Source organism: Camponotus vicinus, unplaced genomic scaffold (assembly GCF_025532165.1).
Source record: "Camponotus vicinus isolate PSW18456_S1 unplaced genomic scaffold, iyCamVici1.0 SCAF_8, whole genome shotgun sequence".
In the NCBI taxonomy this organism is placed as follows: domain Eukaryota; kingdom Metazoa; phylum Arthropoda; class Insecta; order Hymenoptera; family Formicidae; genus Camponotus; species Camponotus vicinus.
In genome coordinates this window covers 13,266,808-13,284,741 of record NW_028141980.1, presented here as the reverse complement: position 1 = coordinate 13,284,741, position 17,934 = coordinate 13,266,808, and the positions used below count along the sequence as shown (strand labels likewise).

The 17,934-nt window shown below is 40.0% G+C and overlaps 1 protein-coding gene across 2 annotated transcripts; it reads right to left on the bottom strand.

The window, feature by feature from the left end:
* Positions 1-1,857: 1,857 nt before the first annotated feature.
* On the bottom strand, positions 1,858-16,110 carry LOC145975705 (uncharacterized). Of its 2 annotated transcripts, XM_083106367.1 has the most exons (3): positions 15,992-16,110; positions 4,941-6,156; positions 1,858-4,856 (listed from the first exon to the last, which is right to left on the bottom strand). In XM_083106367.1, exons 1-3 carry the CDS (start codon positions 16,007-16,009, stop codon positions 4,450-4,452), a joined length of 1,641 nt encoding a protein of 546 aa, XP_082962493.1. In that variant the 5' UTR covers positions 16,010-16,110; the 3' UTR covers positions 1,858-4,449. The 2 variants fall into 2 exon arrangements, with proteins under 2 accessions (XP_082962493.1, XP_082962492.1); XM_083106366.1 differs by having other exon boundaries at positions 1,858-6,156.
* Positions 16,111-17,934: the final 1,824 nt, after the last annotated feature.

Here is a 17,934-nt window from a genome sequence, read left to right as displayed (position 1 = left end):
ATTATTACAGTTTAAAGTGATCTCAGCACGAATAAAAATAGCAATATGAATTTATTCATTTTTATTCAATTGCATATCGATGCATCTATATAAAAGTAGAAAATGTATATCGCGAGGTAGGAAAAGATATTTTAATTTTTCGATATACATTGATTTGTGCAATGATAAGTTTTAGCTATTATACGAGCCATGTAATAAAATATGATACATCTTCGATACAATATTGAAAATAAATCGATCCAATTTATTCTCATGATTATATCCATACTCTTTCATGTTTCAAAAATTAGATAATATACTTAGCTACAGCCAATCATGTCTAAGTTGTCTGGTTTGATTTAACACTTTGCTCGACCCTTTCATTTTCGATGACTTTCACCTAAGCGTTTATAATTCTCTTTTACTCGTAAAATCGAGCCGGATAATACATATCTTTGTTTATTAAAATATCAATTTCGTTGTGCTTATTTAACATTTATTATATATTCAGCTGCCATAAAAGTTTTACATTTATTATTAACGACATTATGAAAGCGTGCAAATCCTGCGAAATGCTTTGCAGTGAAATTGACATTTCATTAAGATTAACTTTCAAGCGAAACTGACGTTTCATACATGGTCATTATGCATATCGATACTAATTATATATGTAAGGTGACGCGAATATAATAACATATATATAAGAGATACAACCTAATCTATATGAAATTTATTTTTTTCGAAAACAATCCTTTTCAATAGACAGACAAATTAGATAGAATGACGTAAAATAATGAAAGCATCCTCGAAACGTGGAAAATTGTGATTAAGATCACTAACTCATCAAGCATCCTTTCAATAGAGAATCACTCGTGGGATATTGACACGCGTTAACGGAACAATTTCGCCCATATTTATGAGCGCTGATTGCGATTTCACGACGGCACGTGGTTTATAACCAGAGCGGAGAAAACGCCGCAGGTGGATAACATGTAGCCGTTCGTTTGTGATGTAACGACGTTTATGTACATCGTGTACAACGACTCTGCCTTTTCCACTTTTCTAATTTCTTCTCGCGGAAGCGCCTGCCGCGCGTGATTCAGTCGCGGCACGAAATGAAAAACGGCACATTGCCGGGTGTCGGCTCGTTAGAATGTACTCTATTTACCTTGTAAGAATCGCATGTATAACTATACCTCTAAGCCACAAGATGCCCATTTCGGAATAAAGCGTGCGAGATAATATCTCATTTATGCAAATATAACAATTATTCAAAATCTCTTGGACTCTTGTACTCCAAAGAAATCTTTATAAAATCAAGGAAAAGTTGGGAAATTCGCTACATCTTTATATTTTTAATTCATACAATTATGATTATAGATGAATTTATTTGTAATTTTCTTAATGTACCTAATAAGCGAACTTTTTGAAAATAATGATTTATTTGCGACATAAATTAAATTAAAATAATAATATTTTTAATTATCGCTTTAATTATCAAATATTAATTTGGTCTATTTTCATCATTTTTTACGTTTAATATTAAAATATTAAACTCAAAAAAGGTGAAAATAGACTAATTAGTATACTAATGTGCCACGATTACGACATATAATGGAATTCTATGGTTATTATATACTTATTGTTATTTCTTTCTAATAAATGTAAATTTATGAAGAAACGCGGAAATACAAAGTAAATAAAACCATTTATTGCGAATGTTTGCCACGGTTGTGATTTTATTAAACATATATTCGATACCTCTATTTCAATCTTTTTTCGTGCGTGTTGATATCTCAGTCTCGCAGTGCATATTCCAACGAGCGAAAGTAAATGATACTGGGAATCGGGAAAATAAAGTAACAGCGCAGCAAACTTTCGCAGTGATATTTTTCTTTCACAAATGATACAAAAAGAAAACAACTGTAACGTAAAACTCCTCTTTACGAAGATTATGCGCAATAGTATGCATATAAATTGCTAAATAGCCACTATGCCTTAAAATTAACAAGTATTATTTACAATATGAGAGTAGACAACCGCCGCTTTGAGCCCATTACAACAACGACGTGATTGCGATTAAATTACGAAATTATTGATTAAGCCATCTTTTTGTCCGAAAACTTTCTCAAAAATATGAGACCGAATTATATTTTATAGAGAAGTACGAATTGTACGATATCATTAATTACAAAGTTTTATCTGTAACTTGATATTTTTCTATCACAAATATCAGATATCAAAACAAAACATTACTTCAAATAGAATTAATAACTTTTGATAATTAAAAATTTTTTAAATTATTAATTTCAAATGAGTCTGACTTGAACTTTTTTCGCGATAAGGAAAAACTAGTTTTATTTGCATTAAAAAAATCTTTAAAATATAATTAAAAGAGATGATATATAGATATCTGATATATAATTATGGATGTCTGTAATATTACGATGAAAATCACGTATATAATCGTTTTTTTCTCGGATTTGCTAAACATGTCCGCGGATTGAACAGTCAAATCATAGAACGCATTAAACTCAAATCGATTCTCACACTTGTGACAGAGAATGCAAATAGAAAGTCCGGCGCGAATAGAATGTTGTCCTTACGAACGAGACCACGCCAATAAGAGCGTATTGCGGTTTCCTTGACGGTCGGCTCATGGTGAACCCTACTCGCGGCAAGCTTGCAAAATTCCACGTTGCAAAAGGCCGTATACTTCCTACTGACATTAACGTATCGGACATCGGAATTATTACCAAGTTAAAACAAGATACACATTTACGTCACGGAATTTAAAGATTTAATAAAATAGCATTTTTCAACTTTTAATATTAAGTTTAACTTTAATTTTAATCTATTCGAAAAAAATTATTAAAATTAAATTAAATTAAAAAAAAATGTGAAATAAAAATTTTTTTTAATTAAAATTTTTGTCACGTCGCATCATGAGTTGTTTCAGAATAAAAATTCATACGCGATGATTACAAATCGAGAATTAAACAGATTATTTTTAATTTTGAGTTAATCTTTTCAATTATAAAGAATATACATATCAAATAATGCATCTTGATGCGTTATACGATACAATAACAACATTTAATTGAAAATGCCTCGAAACATTGCATGGATGGATTTGATTGACTTATAATCCCCATTGATTGCGTTTCATTCGCTTTTCATGCGAGTCGAGCCTGCGTTAGATTGACATTTTGTAATCGAGGCGATTCGATTATTATTACACTGGGCTTACGGGGTTATGCTTAAAAAAATCCGCGGCTGCGCGACGAAATGTTTCATTTGTCTCGCGAAACCACCGTGGATACCCTTACGAAGTACGGTGTTAGGGACCTGCGAGAAATTGCCACGGTAATACATCGTACATGCGTGCGTGAGTATTGCGTCAGGTCGTTGGCTTTCACTCTCTCTCTAACGTGCCTCATAAACATTACACGATACCACAGACTGACGAGAAGTGCAAATCGGTCTGAAAAACGGAAAAAATCTCGGTCCGCCTTAATTCTCGAAATGCGAATAAATAAAATTTCACTATTTTTTAATGAAACCAAATTATTGCAAGTTGTCACCGAAACGACATTGCAGTTCGTTTAAATATATCTATATTGTGTTAAAAAAACAAGATCTGCAACGGTTGGATCCTTCAATTAAAATCCTGAAAGATATAAATACAATAAAAAAAAATCAAATTTTGTCACCGATCCATGTAATCGTACGCGCCCAGTTTCTCCTTCCAGTATCACGTACGTGAATCTCCTTAATTTTCGTTCTCCGATTGCATATCGTCGACGAATAAAAATATTATCTATCGTTCGCGCGTTGGCCGAGACGAGTGGATGTCAAGCATAAATGCTTCGAGACACGCGTTGGACGGGAAAAAGCGAAATATGCTATTATATATACATTATACGTTGCTATCGAAGCATGAAGGAGCTATCGAGAACAAGGACAATTTCGGAAAATCCCACGTTCCTTGCGAAAGTTACGGAAAGATCGTTTGTAGTAATAAAGTTGGAATAAGCTTCACCGAAACGCGGTTTCCTGCAATCGACGTGATGATGACGTTAAATCCGTGGTGTTTACGCATCGCAATTACTTTTCACCGCAACTATTTTCACGCGCCTTTCTCGCGGGGCGCTGATTATATCAAATATATTGCACACGCATTCCCCGCGTACAACGCATGCATTAAAGCGCTCGTTTGTGCCATTCACTCGGCAATATACTTCATATATTTCAGCTTGAGCGCCATCGCACGTGATATATATACTATGTATAATATATATTTTGCATATACTTATAGATAATATCCCTTATACGCTTGGGCCAACATTACGATCTATCAACTCGAGATCCTCGGTTTAATTCGCGAGAGACTCGAGATAATATCGAATGATAAGTATCGACGATTCGAGAATCCGAGAATAAATTCTTAACGCTGTAATTCAGATCGTATCAATAATTATTAGCAGGGCTACCTCGGAGAAACTGATCGATCTGACCTACTGAAAGGGACGCGGTGCTGGCGGAGGCCTTCAAAGGCGCCACGTAATAGAATGCCTGGGGATCCCTCTGCGATTCCAATAATTGCAGTCTGTGTGATTGCTGCTGTTGCTGTTGCTGTTGCTGCTGCTGCTGCTGCTGCTGCTGCTGCTGCTGCTGCTGGCGGCGTTGTTGCTGCGCGTAGAGCTGCTGGGACTGCTGCAACAGCTGTGCCTGCTGCTGTCTGTAGAGCACTTCCTGGGGTTGCGTCACCGCCGGGCTGGGCGCTGACTGGGCCTGTTTGTAAACCGGACTCTGCCGCTGAGCCTGCTGGTACTGTTGAAGTTGCTGCAGACCGACTAGGGACTGGGGCTGATGGGCTACGAACGGTTGGAGTTTGTGACTGAGGCTAAAGTCACCTACAGTTTGAGGCAATGTCTGATAAAGCTGGGTATTGTACTGACCGGTCGAGGGATCATACACGAGTTCCGACTGGTAGATGGGCTCGGCGGCGGTTGCGGTTGCAGCGGTGACCGTTGTCTGACCGGTCAGCTTAACTCTCGAGGAAGTTTGAGGCGAGGCTTGAGAGGCAGCCTGAGGCCTCGCGCTGGGGTTGGCGGAAACGTGCGAGCCGATCGTGTTCACGTAACGCTCGAGTTCGGCGGCAAAGTCGAGGTGGGGCGTGCTAGCGGTCGTGGTGCGCAGAGGCGATACCGTGGGGTGAGTCTGGGCGTAGAGCAGATTGTCGGGGCGCTCGGTGCTGCTGGGGGAAACGTATTGCGCGGCCACTTGGGCGACGTGAGGCCGCGGGGTTATCGCGACCGACTGGGGCCTCTGACGGGTCACCGGCCGGCGAGTGGTCGCCTCGAGCGACTGATAGACGTTCGAGGCGACGGTGGACTGACCACGGAGAACGGGGGACGGTGTGGTCTGGTACTGCGCCGTCGGGGTGGAAGCTAGTCTATAGAAAGCCGGGTTGGGAGACGGCGAGGACTCGTAAATGGCGGTGGAAGGTGTAATTTGCACCAGAGTGCTCGGTCTCCTGAAGGCCGAGGGTCGCAGTTGCGGCTTCAGATCCTCCTCGGTCAGCTCCTGGCTCGCGTCGTCGTCGAGCTGATATTCCGACTGGAATATCGTGGTTGGTGCGCGAGTGGTTGATGGCTGATACGTTGGTCTCACCGGTATGGGTCGTTGCACGGGTCTGATAACGGGATAATTCGCTGGTCCAGAGAGTTCTTCCTCCTCCTTCTCTGGCACCTCTTCCTCCTCGTCTTTGGGCGCGTTCGGGTCGCAGGGGTTGCCCGAAACGTAACTAAACTCTCTCTTGTTGCCGTCTGGGTCGATGTAGCCGTACTTTCCGCGCACGACGCAGTCAACGCCGCGGGTCTCTTCCTTGAAAGAACCGTCGGCTGCTTCGTAGCCGAAGGTGAAAGACCCGTCATCGTTGACCTTGTTGTAGTTCCTGATGGTCTGCACTGGCGGCGGCTTCGACGCGTGCAACGCGTCTTTAGAACGAGGCGAAGGAAGCGCGCGGGTGCGCGGTTGATAGATCGCCACGCCATCGAAATCGTCCTCGGCGGCCTGATTGTCCTGTTCCTGGTAATATGTTTCAGATTCCGCTCGAGGCCGGATCTGCACTCGCCGCGCTTCCGTTAGGGCGAGCAAACACGCCGGAATTACCTGGTAATAGAGAAGGATTTATTATAGTAGAAACAGGTTGAGATCGCGGGGATGTGGTCATTAACATGTTGATATGACGTTACGCGTGTTGCGCACGAAAGAAAGTAGTCGGCGCTCTTGCTGGATTAAAGTTTTTAAAGAAACTTCGCAAAGTGAAAACGGAAAGTGAGATGTGAACTTTCGGTGAAAATCACGATTTGTACCTTTTTGTATATTCTGCTTAAAATAGAGAGAACATTAGTCTCTCGGGTCAATATATAAAGAGTATCTGCTTTCCAAAACTTTCCAATTTCTCTTACAAAAATTTTACTGATATTGTATCTATCATTTTAATTATCAAAAGAAGACAATTAGATTTACATTTTAATCTTTTATGATATGATACGTAATTAACATAATATATTCATGTAACGAGAGAAAATAAATTTGCAGAGTATTGTGTGCGATAATCAAAGAATTCTGGCATTTAATACCGGCACTCGTGTGCATCGAGAAACAATGGAAGCAGGCGTTAAGTAGAAGTGGACGATACATGTCAGACGCTCGCGTACCCTCGCATGTCGACGTGATTCTTTACCCGCGGCTAAAGGGGAAGTAGTTTTATCGCGTCACGCGATAGACGTAATCGGAGAATTGCTGGAACCACCAGAGGCGGAATATGGTTGTGTCGGCCAGCCCCGGTTAGTCTGGTTTCCAGGCACGAAGCCGGATCTACATCACGGAGATACGTTTATAGGAAGCGAGAAGAGATGGGGAGAGCGAGTTTCGCGGATCGGTGAACGCGCGGCTCGTGTACGCGCGGCGAAATGTCTTATCGTTCGCTCGAACGCGACCGAACGCTCGGCTTCGCGGCTGTTAAACGCGAGCACGAATGGTTTACGGCCGGCGACAAGGTGGAGCCCGCTAGATTACATCTAAATTTCGCGCCGGCCCCATAAATTTGTTGCGAGAAATTTCGTCTCGAGCCCTCCTGAGAATCTTGCAAACATAAATAATTTAGATTCCTCTCGAATTTAATGGTTAATAAATTTTTCTAGGTTGCAATCTCCGACTCGTATGTAAATATACTCCTGGACAAAATTAACGCATAATTTTTTTTTCACTTTTTCTTTACAATTTTTCGTTAAAATTTAAATAGTGAACAAAAAATTATGCATTAATTTTGTCCAGGAGTATATTTTATAAAATGAAAAAACGAGCAATTCCTAAAATTGGCCAAAAGAGAGATGTATACTGCGCTAGATATATTTCCTTTTGCAAGGAAGGATTCTTTTCCCTGTTGCTCTATGCGCAAACTCGTTGCCTGGCTGATTAATTATTTAAGCGTTGACATTCTCTCGACATTTATGCTAGCTTGGCACTCTTCACTTGTCGTATCCTACGTACGCTCACGCGTTTTTCCTCGCGGGGCTGACCGCTCAGCGTCCTTACGGCTGACAAAACGTGGTCTCGACTTCCGGTAAGGCGGCTCTCGGTGGGAACCGCCTTGGCGCACATGTGTTACGTAATTTCTACTTCTCGGCTGACCCGAATACGGGGCGAGGCAGGCAGGCAGGAGCGCGGCCGACGTGCCTACCGTGAGAGAGAAAGAGATTCAGATTCAGAGCGTCGTAACTCGGCGCGCATGTCTCACCAGCCGCTTCTGGATCTCCTTGAACCAAGCCGAGAGCAAAACGCGCACAAAAGACAGGCGGGAACCACACCTAACGATGACCTACAGGAAACGCCATGGAGCTCTCTTAAGCTTCTCCGAGTACATAATAAAAGATAGCGAAGAAAAAACTTTATTATATTCTTTAATAGAGGTAGATCCTGAATCAATTGAAAGAGCCAGGGACACGAATTTAAAGTACGTACGCTTTTATGATGCGTGGAAAATTAATGAGCCTCTCTTAGGTTCTCAGGCATTTACATCTCGTTTTAATTGACGTTGTTAATAACGAGTACGTAATTAGTATCTTGCCGTTGAATTTTTATCAGGGTCGTAAACAATCTCTTTTTATTGTCGGCGAGCATTTTTATGAAGAAATTTTATTAATGAAGAAAATAATTGTGAATATATTAAATAATTTTTAGGTAATATTCGCATAAAATAATTCCGTGCCGGTACTCGATAAGATTGATTCGTTCGATCTTCGCGATGACCGCATCAGGAATATTCGATCGAGAGCGTTGGTCCGTCCTTGAGGCGCGAAGCCATGTCGTCCTGAGACTTTCGAACGATACCGTATGCCGTTGCATGCTCTCTTCGGGCGTGCGCCGATTAATTTCCAGCCGAAACGACCCCGTGATAAAATGCCGACGCCTTTCCTTGCGACGACGCAGCTCGCGGTGCTCGCTGACGAAACATCACCGGACCGAATTCGACGCGGACGTGATAAATAGGCCGACGATGATGTCGCAAGCATCGTCGGGGAATATGCGAAAGTTGTCTCTCATAACTGATTATTCGGCCAGAACCCGATGCAATCGACGCGAATTCAATCGCGAACGTAGGAATTATAGCGAGATGATTAGCTATTCAGAGATGCAATTCTATCCGGTCTCTCGTCACATTCTCACTTTCGTTATCTTCTAATCAGCGTTGCGAGAACACGCAAGAATCGATATGTATAATTTCTACAAATAGTGTAAGAAACTGTCGTAACTCGCTGTCATTATGATCACCGAGGCAAACGCTGTCGCTTTCAAATTTTTAGCCGACTTGAAAGTTTTTCCGTCTAGACTTTTACGTGATTTTTCCCGGTCATTAGAGCATCGGGATAAACTGCTCCATTGCTTTGTCTACCTAGTGATTAGAATCGAACGAAATTGGTTACGCTTTTCTAAGCGCTCCCTGAAAATTGGAAAGGTCTTCGGTCGGCAGGGTAAACTGATTCGCGATTATCGGCGCACGCAGCGTTCGGGTTCCGACGAAATCGACGAGGAGACGTTGCAACGTCGTCATTATCTACGAAACGCGCGCACAACCGTCCGGACCACTGAAAGCGTGTACAGGCTAATGACTCTTCCATCTGGTCCGGGTTAGAGGAAAATCGTGACGCCGTGTTAGGGCTCTGTAATCAACGTTGTGGCATGCCAGTCATACACAGTGAGAGGCACAGACACATTCGGTCCGATCCAGTTGGGAGCAATCGACTATGGCGCACCACGCCTTGTCTAAGTGAGCCCCGAAGCCGTCCGGAGAAAGGAAGAATCGTTGCGCCGCGCAAGATCCCCGCGTTTACCGCTTAATAAACATACGTCTTGCTCTTTGCGCGAGTCCCTTATCTTCGATTTCGATCACTTCCGTGATGTTTTTCGCGAAACATTTTCGAAAGCCCGAACGAGGAGCAACGTGGAAATGCAAGTTACCGAACAATGTTACGAGATATTTTTTCTCCTTGCACTGTGAGATATAAATTATAATAAAATTCTAATTCTAATTATACAATAATTAATTAATCATAATTACATTATAATAAAATTATAATTCTAATTCTAATTAATTAATTATAATTAAATTATAATAAAATTATAATTTAATTAAAAGCAAAATATTTTATTATTTAAAAAAAATTAATTACTAAACGCGCTACTGTTAATAAGTGCTTGGAAGCAAGTGCTTGACATTTTAAAGAGATAAAATATTTGATATAGAATCTAATTAAAAGAAATAATATCTTTGATATGTTACGTCATGGAAAAATAATTATACACTATACAGCTGATATAGAAATCATTGCAATCAAGGCCCGTAATCACTCAATTTTACGCCGAGTACAATTTGATGGCGGGAAGCGATTAATAATAAGCTGTACTCATTTTACTCAACTAGAATCGTGGGCTTTTGGAGAATAAAAGAACCTCATACCGCGCCGCGCGTGGGATCAATCATGCAAGCAAGAGAGCCAATTACCGATCTATGATTAGCGGCGGTTCTAACGCGCGCGTTCGTATGCGCGTTTTGCGGAAAAAAGCGGAGGAAGTCGTTATACAGCCGAGTTTGTACGTCTAACATTTTATATATATATATATATATATATATATATATATATATATATATATATATATATATATAATATTATAAAAGCGATCACGATTAAGCTAATGAATAAATATAATAGCGGTAAAAGCGTCAAGAAATAGGATAGCAAATGGTCCCTTTCATGGTGAAGGTGACACGTCAATTTCGAGAGAAACAAAAAGGACTGTCGTCTTAACAAATGCGTTCTTCATATTTTCCTATTACACACACATGTACGTATATACATGTACAAAAACTCATGTTGCATATATTCGCATATGCATAATAGACGCCGATTCCCAAAGAATGTTCCGCTCGATCATGTATTTCATACTAGGAAGTAATTAGAATAATTTGCCCGCAACTTTCCTCGCTTAAATGTCCGGAAGCGACGGAAGCTGCGATCGTGAATTTATTTCTGATTAACTCCGAGTTACGATTAGTAATTAGCGGGCGACTAACGAGAGAATTAGGTCTGCTATAATATAACATGCTCGACGTGATTAATCGCATTACGCGCAACAGGAAGAATGTATCCTGAGCACAGATATCAATATGGATTCTTTTAACGAATGAAAATAATGAACGATGTAACCGTGAGATGCCATGAACTTTAATGAAGTTTATGAGAATGTGTATGAATTTTCTATTCTTCTTTTTCTATCATATTTTTACGTATCCGCGTGGAAAGTAATAGTATATTCGTGGAGAGTAGGATGCTGTTTCCGGCAAGTAAATTATGAAAAATGGGAGTGTAAATCTGGCTGATGTAGGTGAGATAATTGAAAGGGAAACGCGATATCCGTGTCGAGCCTTCGGATTTAACTTTAATGCGGCAATTAAAGTTTATATCGATGCAATTTCAGACTAGGATTATTGCTTACAGAACCAACTCAAGGTGGAACGGTGATGACGATGATGAGAAATTAATTCTCAGTGTATATTAATAACCGCGAGAGTGTGGAGATGACGTTCGACCTTGCGGATTGAATTTCTTCTCACATATCTAGGAACCACTGAAGCGTTAATCGCCAGATTGATCGTAGTAATATTAGTAGATAACTATTATATACATGTAACAAAGGCAAATCAAATAAGCTTGAAAAATCTGCCGTGTCACGAGAATGTTAACGAATAATAGCGATATGATAGACAGATGACGAAAGCAATCCAAATAATCCATCGTTTCTATAATTGTATTGTGTGGCGTAATTTCTCTCCAATCGACGCAATTCACAACTGACAGATTGCCTCGAAGAAACATTTCGATGGCTGCATCTCAAGGATTTACGACAGTTTCGTTGAGGAATCGGACACATGGAATTACAAGAGATTACACGCATCTAACAATAAATAGAAAAAAATGCAAAGTAATATAATAAAAATGTATAAGATTGTTATCGTGAATCTAACAAAGAATAATAAAAGATATATATTGCTATCATTAAAATACTAGCATTTAAAAAAAAACCTTTTTATTACTTCAACACTTGTTCGCATCTTCTTTTACGACGTGTGATATCACGATAACGGGCGTAGAACAATGAAGTATACAAACGCATTTATCACGCGAGCGAAAGTGATATATAAAACATTCTGATTACATCAATACCCCGAGGACGCCTTAAGGATGTGGATCGCGTCATAAAGAATCAACCTGACAGGTTTCATTATCTAGGCGCCTGTTATTTTCCTCAACCGGTCTAACATAAGCCTCGATGGGAGTGACTTTCTCAAGTGGAGGAGGAGGAGGCGAGGACGTCTCGCGCGTGCGATCGACGCGCGAGAGAAGACACCGGACGCGTCGCGGGCTCTCCTGTCATCCCCTTCCTGGGCGAGGGGTATCCGGCGGAAGTGAGAATGAGGCGAGGGAACGCCGTTCTTCGCGCCTAGGTCATAAACGGTCGGTGCGATTGTTCTCACGTAACAAACGCCGGGACAAATATTTGAAAGTGCAGCCGGCGCGCGCCGCGCGCGCTCTCGGCGCAACAAAGACGGCGTTCTCGGGAAAAATCCGGGAGGCTCGAGGGGATACACGTCCACCTAACGTGTGGCGAGCGATTTCGCGAGAGACATGCGAGAGCGAACGCGTGACTCATTTCGTATGGGCGTCGTATGCGCGCATTGGTATGCCGTTCGATGGTCCGTGCCCTTGTCTTTTGAGCGCTCGGTCTGACCGCTTGCTAGATCTACTTGCGTTCCGCATCGAGTTCTATTCGCTCTCACTTTCTTCCATCTCGCCAGGGAAACCGCGCCAACGATTCGCATTTACGGGACTAATCAGCCTTGCGCGCTCGTACCTTAAACTTTCGTTTTTCTTTGTCATTAGAATGTCGTACGATTAGCTTTCGTGCATTTCTTTTTAGGCTATCGCAGGAAAATTGAAAGTGAATAAATAAATATCCCAATTAGGAAGATTAAAAGTATCGGATATTTGAATTTGTGTATATTCTAATTTTCTCATTTATTTTATGATACTTTTCCATAAATTTACGTTTGATTTTTTATTCCTGGACAAAAATGTTGAAGCAAATAGATCTTAATTTGTAAGTAATAGAAAGTTGAAAATTTTTGGCGAATTAAGTTTTTTATACACATATAATTAGTAAACAAATTAATTTAATCTATAATTATAAAATTCTAACTAGAGACTTTAATTATCTAGAATCTTGAGACTAAAATTAAAGAGCTTAACAAGTTAACAAGTAATATTAAATATGAAAGATTATAAATGTATATATATAATATCCAATCAAATTTCCACGTGAAAGACCTACTTGGAATGAATCGAGCAACCTCATCAATGTAATTGAGGGTTTCATCTTTATCGTTAGACGCGATCTCAGTAATATGTGCAAGAATCTCCGATATTTCTAAACTACCCCACATAATATTTTGTTGCCTTATGCAGCAAACTTAATGCGTTTGCGTGCATCCACAACACCGGGTATAATTATAATACCAACGGCATCGTATGCGTTTCGAAAGGAACGACTGCTCGAAAGATCGGCATGCCCTTAATTTATGGATTTGCCAGCCTCATGTTGCGATATATTCTCGCTCTCACATTTTCTTTTGAACTGGCTGCCTAATGAGACTACAAGAATATCGTCATGGCCACGCACAAAAACGGGAAAGCTCTCTTTAGAATGCTAATTAGCTGGATAGTTACGGTAATATTTTGCGCTGAAACCTTACATCGTTTTTCGAAAAAAAAAGACACTGTTAGTTATCCCGTATCTGCAGCGACAAAAACTGAATTCATCGAAATTGTATACTTGTTTCACGTGCATTTCCCGTTTATATCTGTCAATTGACAGAACGGATTGACAGGACAGGCGAATAAGCTGAGATAATTAAGAAGCATGCGACAATCTGACTTTCTATTATATAATGACGCTAAAAAAATGGTTACAAAGAGACTTTACAATTCGCAATGGTTCGGGTGTTGCCTTTAAGACTCGCACCAAAGGATTTGCGGCGAATAGAAGAACAAAGTCTTCGAGAATCATTTATCGCCAAAAAATTCTCGTTGAAAGCCGGTGAGAGATTTGCTTCTATTATATATATTAGCCTCGCTTTCGCAATTTGGCGCTACCGAAGTTTCTCCGTTTGTTGATTCTCGTCGTCGTCGGGTTTCTAACGGCGTCGGAAAACCGGGTTTCTCGACGAGGACCGTCGACAACGATTGCGATAGGTCGTCTTTCTATCGCAAATCGCATTGCATATCATCGCGCTCGAACGACTTTGATCGAAAAGCGGGGAAAAAGCGCCACGATCTTTGTGACAGACGAGCTGCGTCATTGGAAACTGACATCTTCATCACGGTTTCTCGCGATCGCCCATATCGGACCCGCTCTTGATTCATCTCGCAAGAAACACGCATTTTTTGAACTCTTTCCGCTTTCGATATCAACGATTGATCGAGAATTTCGATTGGCTGGATCGGTGATGGGATATCGCGCGGCATATCGCCTCCAAGAGTTTCACGAAAACACAAACGTTCCATATTTGTGATCGGTGAAAGTACCAATAATCGTACCAGACACTTATGTCGATCGATCGAACGATCGTGCCGATTTTTTGGTTCGATCAATTTAAAATGTTTCGATGAAACGCGCACGCATCTGGAGAGTAATCTTGTTTCCATCATGGCGATGTAAATTCGAAACGCGAGATATTGTTTGCGTTTCCTCTATCGCAACGCATCTCTCTGAGAGATCAGCTCAGGAAACATCGCTGTAGGGAAACGAACGTCGCATAGAAAATGAATATGAATGATTAACAAGCGTTTAATTATCGCGTTACACGTCGCGAGAAGAGAATCGGAGAAATCGCCGTTGATATTCGCCAACGGGAGTCTTATGCATTTCTTCGCACGATTCGCGAATTATGCCCACGGTGCATGAGTGAAATCGGCGATTATTAAACATTCTCATAAGAACTTGAGAGACACCAGGTCGCTTAACGTGTCTGATAGTTGATGATTATGCGCTTTTGATTTAGATGCGCCAACGTAATCTATGAAATCTGGATTAGTCTCGGAATATGTCGTTTGATTTACTGGTCGTCACAAAATCTGTGGATAAAGAAAGTAATGTCGTGTCTGCGAACCAACCTGGGTTGAAAATAACAAACCTAGCGTGCTTGGTAACAATGTACCGGAATATAATAGACAGGACTTTCACTATCAATCAAGAGAATCGTGTAATGAGTGTAAAACATTCGAGAAAAGCATCGCCGTGATTTGAAAAATGAGTCTGTAACAATCGGGGCAGAATACCTGATTACTACTATTGCTTGCAGGGCTCGGGTGTTTCGCGAGGCGCGAATCTGTTTCCCATTCAACAAAAGATTACGTCGCTCGTTCATTAAGGTAACTGACGATGTCAACAACTGCCTGGCGTATACAATTAATTCGCGACTATTCGCGGGAAAACAGTTGCAATTTCGGATTCAACACTTTCCTCGCGCGCCTTTCGCACGAGTTCACGACAAAAGGGAGGTTTCCAGTGAAAATTCTCGTGGCTATATTTAGAACACCGTGTGGGCGGACACAATTCACTTTCCGTTGTTGTTAATCATGCGCCGTCTATGAATTATAAGTGCCTTCACACGCGCGCGCACGAATTGCAATAATGAACCACGTAGATCTTATCGAGGTCCTGACTTTTCTGCGTTAACGATGCTTAATTTCATGTAGGTCACAAGATAACGAGCCATGTTTTTAAAAAAAATCGCTGAGTCACAAATCACAATTAACGGTTCAACGTAAAAGGTATGTACGTTTTTTATAAATCTGATGTCTTACAATGATAGAACATAATGAATATATCATAGTGTAATGTTAATATGAATTCGATCACTTATTAATACAAACATATTTAATTAATTAATCTATCAAAATTTATATATATTAGAGTTTGAATATATTGTATCTGAATAATTTTTTTAAATATTAAAAGATAAATATTAGCATATTTAATAACACCACACAAAATATATTATCATAAATATTAAATTATTGCAAATCTTAAATAAATTATTTAGAATTTTTTTTATATGCTTAAAGATTTTGAAAAAATTGCAATATTCAATATATTATAACATGTATATATTTGAAATATTATCAATGAGAATTCTCTATCTATCTCAATCTCTCACAAATTTAATATTTTACTCATATTACATGAAATAAATGGTAAATAATAGAAAAAAATGAAACAATTATGAATATAACACTAAATAAAATGTTCAAAGTTAAAGATGAAGAGCTAATCGAGAAAAGAGGACACACTCAGCTTTTTGATAAAATAATTTAGTACATACCAGCAATATAATCCTCATGGTGCACGCGTTGATGAAACGAGGAGGGGGAGGTATATATATATTTACTACTTGTCGGGGAACGGTCCTCCGTGAGTTTCACTGAGAGAGTGCAGCGGTATAGTACGGTGCTCGGTCCTTTATAACCTATACGAAGGCTTTTGCTTATAGTGGGGGCCTCCTCGTCCCGCGGATATAGCGGCTACGTCCTCTTCGACGCCGCGACACCCGCGAATTAGATTCCGGACACAGGGGGGCCATGGCCAAATCGGCACGCGCCCCGCTGCCATTGCCAAATCTCTTTCCGATTGCGCGACACGCATTTACTCGCGAACGTGTATAGATGTAGATATGACACGGGGAGAGGTGACACATCGAACACCCGAAAGGGATACGGAGTTAGGATCGAGCCAGGGTCGTGAGAACCCGCTTCTATGCGCGCGCCTACAGACGCAACGTTCCGTTGTGCCCCGTGTCAAATTAGATTGTCAGCGTATATCGAGGTACGATATGTGGAAAGACGGTTGGTATCCGAGTAATAAGTATCCTCCGGCTATTTGGCAGAAATATAATCAGCACGCTAGCGTATTAATTATTCATCTAACGCGGTCTGGTATGTTATAACATGTAGCAAGTTACTTCCGTATGACATATTACTTTAGTATCGGTCTATCTAGTAGACCGAAATGTCGTGTATTTATAATACACTTTAATACACTTTATAATACACTTAAAATTAGCCGTACGAAATTTAAGATTGCAAGCTATTAAAAGTTATATTATCAATCATATTGTTATGTAACAAAGTGGCACATTTGTTCTTTCTATCGGAGTTTTGTTAAAAATAATATTCAATCTTTTAATGCTCATAGAACGGAATCATTATCAATTCAAAGCCCACAATCCTACATTGCCTAATTATAAGTGCGTGCAAATAACATGTATTGTATGAGTGCGCATAACGGATTGGTACGAAAGTTTAGATCGAGCGATAGACTAGATCGAGCAGGGTCGTGAGAAAAATTTGTACACGTAAGCGGATATATTCCAGATACATTCGTGACTTCGTACTTATATAGGTGTTCCATGAAAGCCATTTAATACTTTCTTTACAATACTTTGTAAAATTTTTAAGCTCTAACGAATACTTGACACAATTACAATATATATTTTAATACTCTAATTATGATGTTCACTCAGAGCTAAAAAATCACAATGTCATACGTGTCTCTTCCTCGATGCAACTAATTACAAATATTGCGCAAATAATGAAGACTTTAATAATAATTAAATTTAATGAATAAATGATATAAATTAAAACATTTAGTAATTAAAGATATAATGATATTTTTGCTTATAAAATTTGTTAATTTATAATAAGTCGAGTCGAGAAAATTTTATTTTTCCATCTCTGAAAAATCATCATTAGATATCTTTGTGAGATTGAATAAAATAGAAGCGATGCAGTTTTCTAATAATGATATCGCTTATTTTAGCATAGCGAATGTTGCCAGAATAGCAGAAACGATCTTTTGAAGTGCTAATCTACTGGATCATAAATACGATATGACTGGCGAGAAGAAGAAAGTGACGGCGAGACCGTATGGAATGGCTAACATTGTGGCTAGCGTCTCTCGGGTACCGCGAGAACGATGTATATTAATTTGGGAGAATCACAGGGTAATTGATGTTGCTATTTTCTTACGGTAGTTGCGAAGCATTCGCACCGTTCTCTAAAGCGTAGAAGACGGTGCGCGCTTTCGCTCGTGTATTATGGACGAAAGAGCACTTAGAACGGTAACTAATCGATATAGTCATTGATTCCACATATCTGTCAAAGGAAAAGAAAATGGCAAATAGTGTTTATTGCCCGTCAAAATCTTAAAGTCAACTTCAAATAAAAAAATTTCTGTAAATATTAATAATTAAATGCAACTACGCCGCAG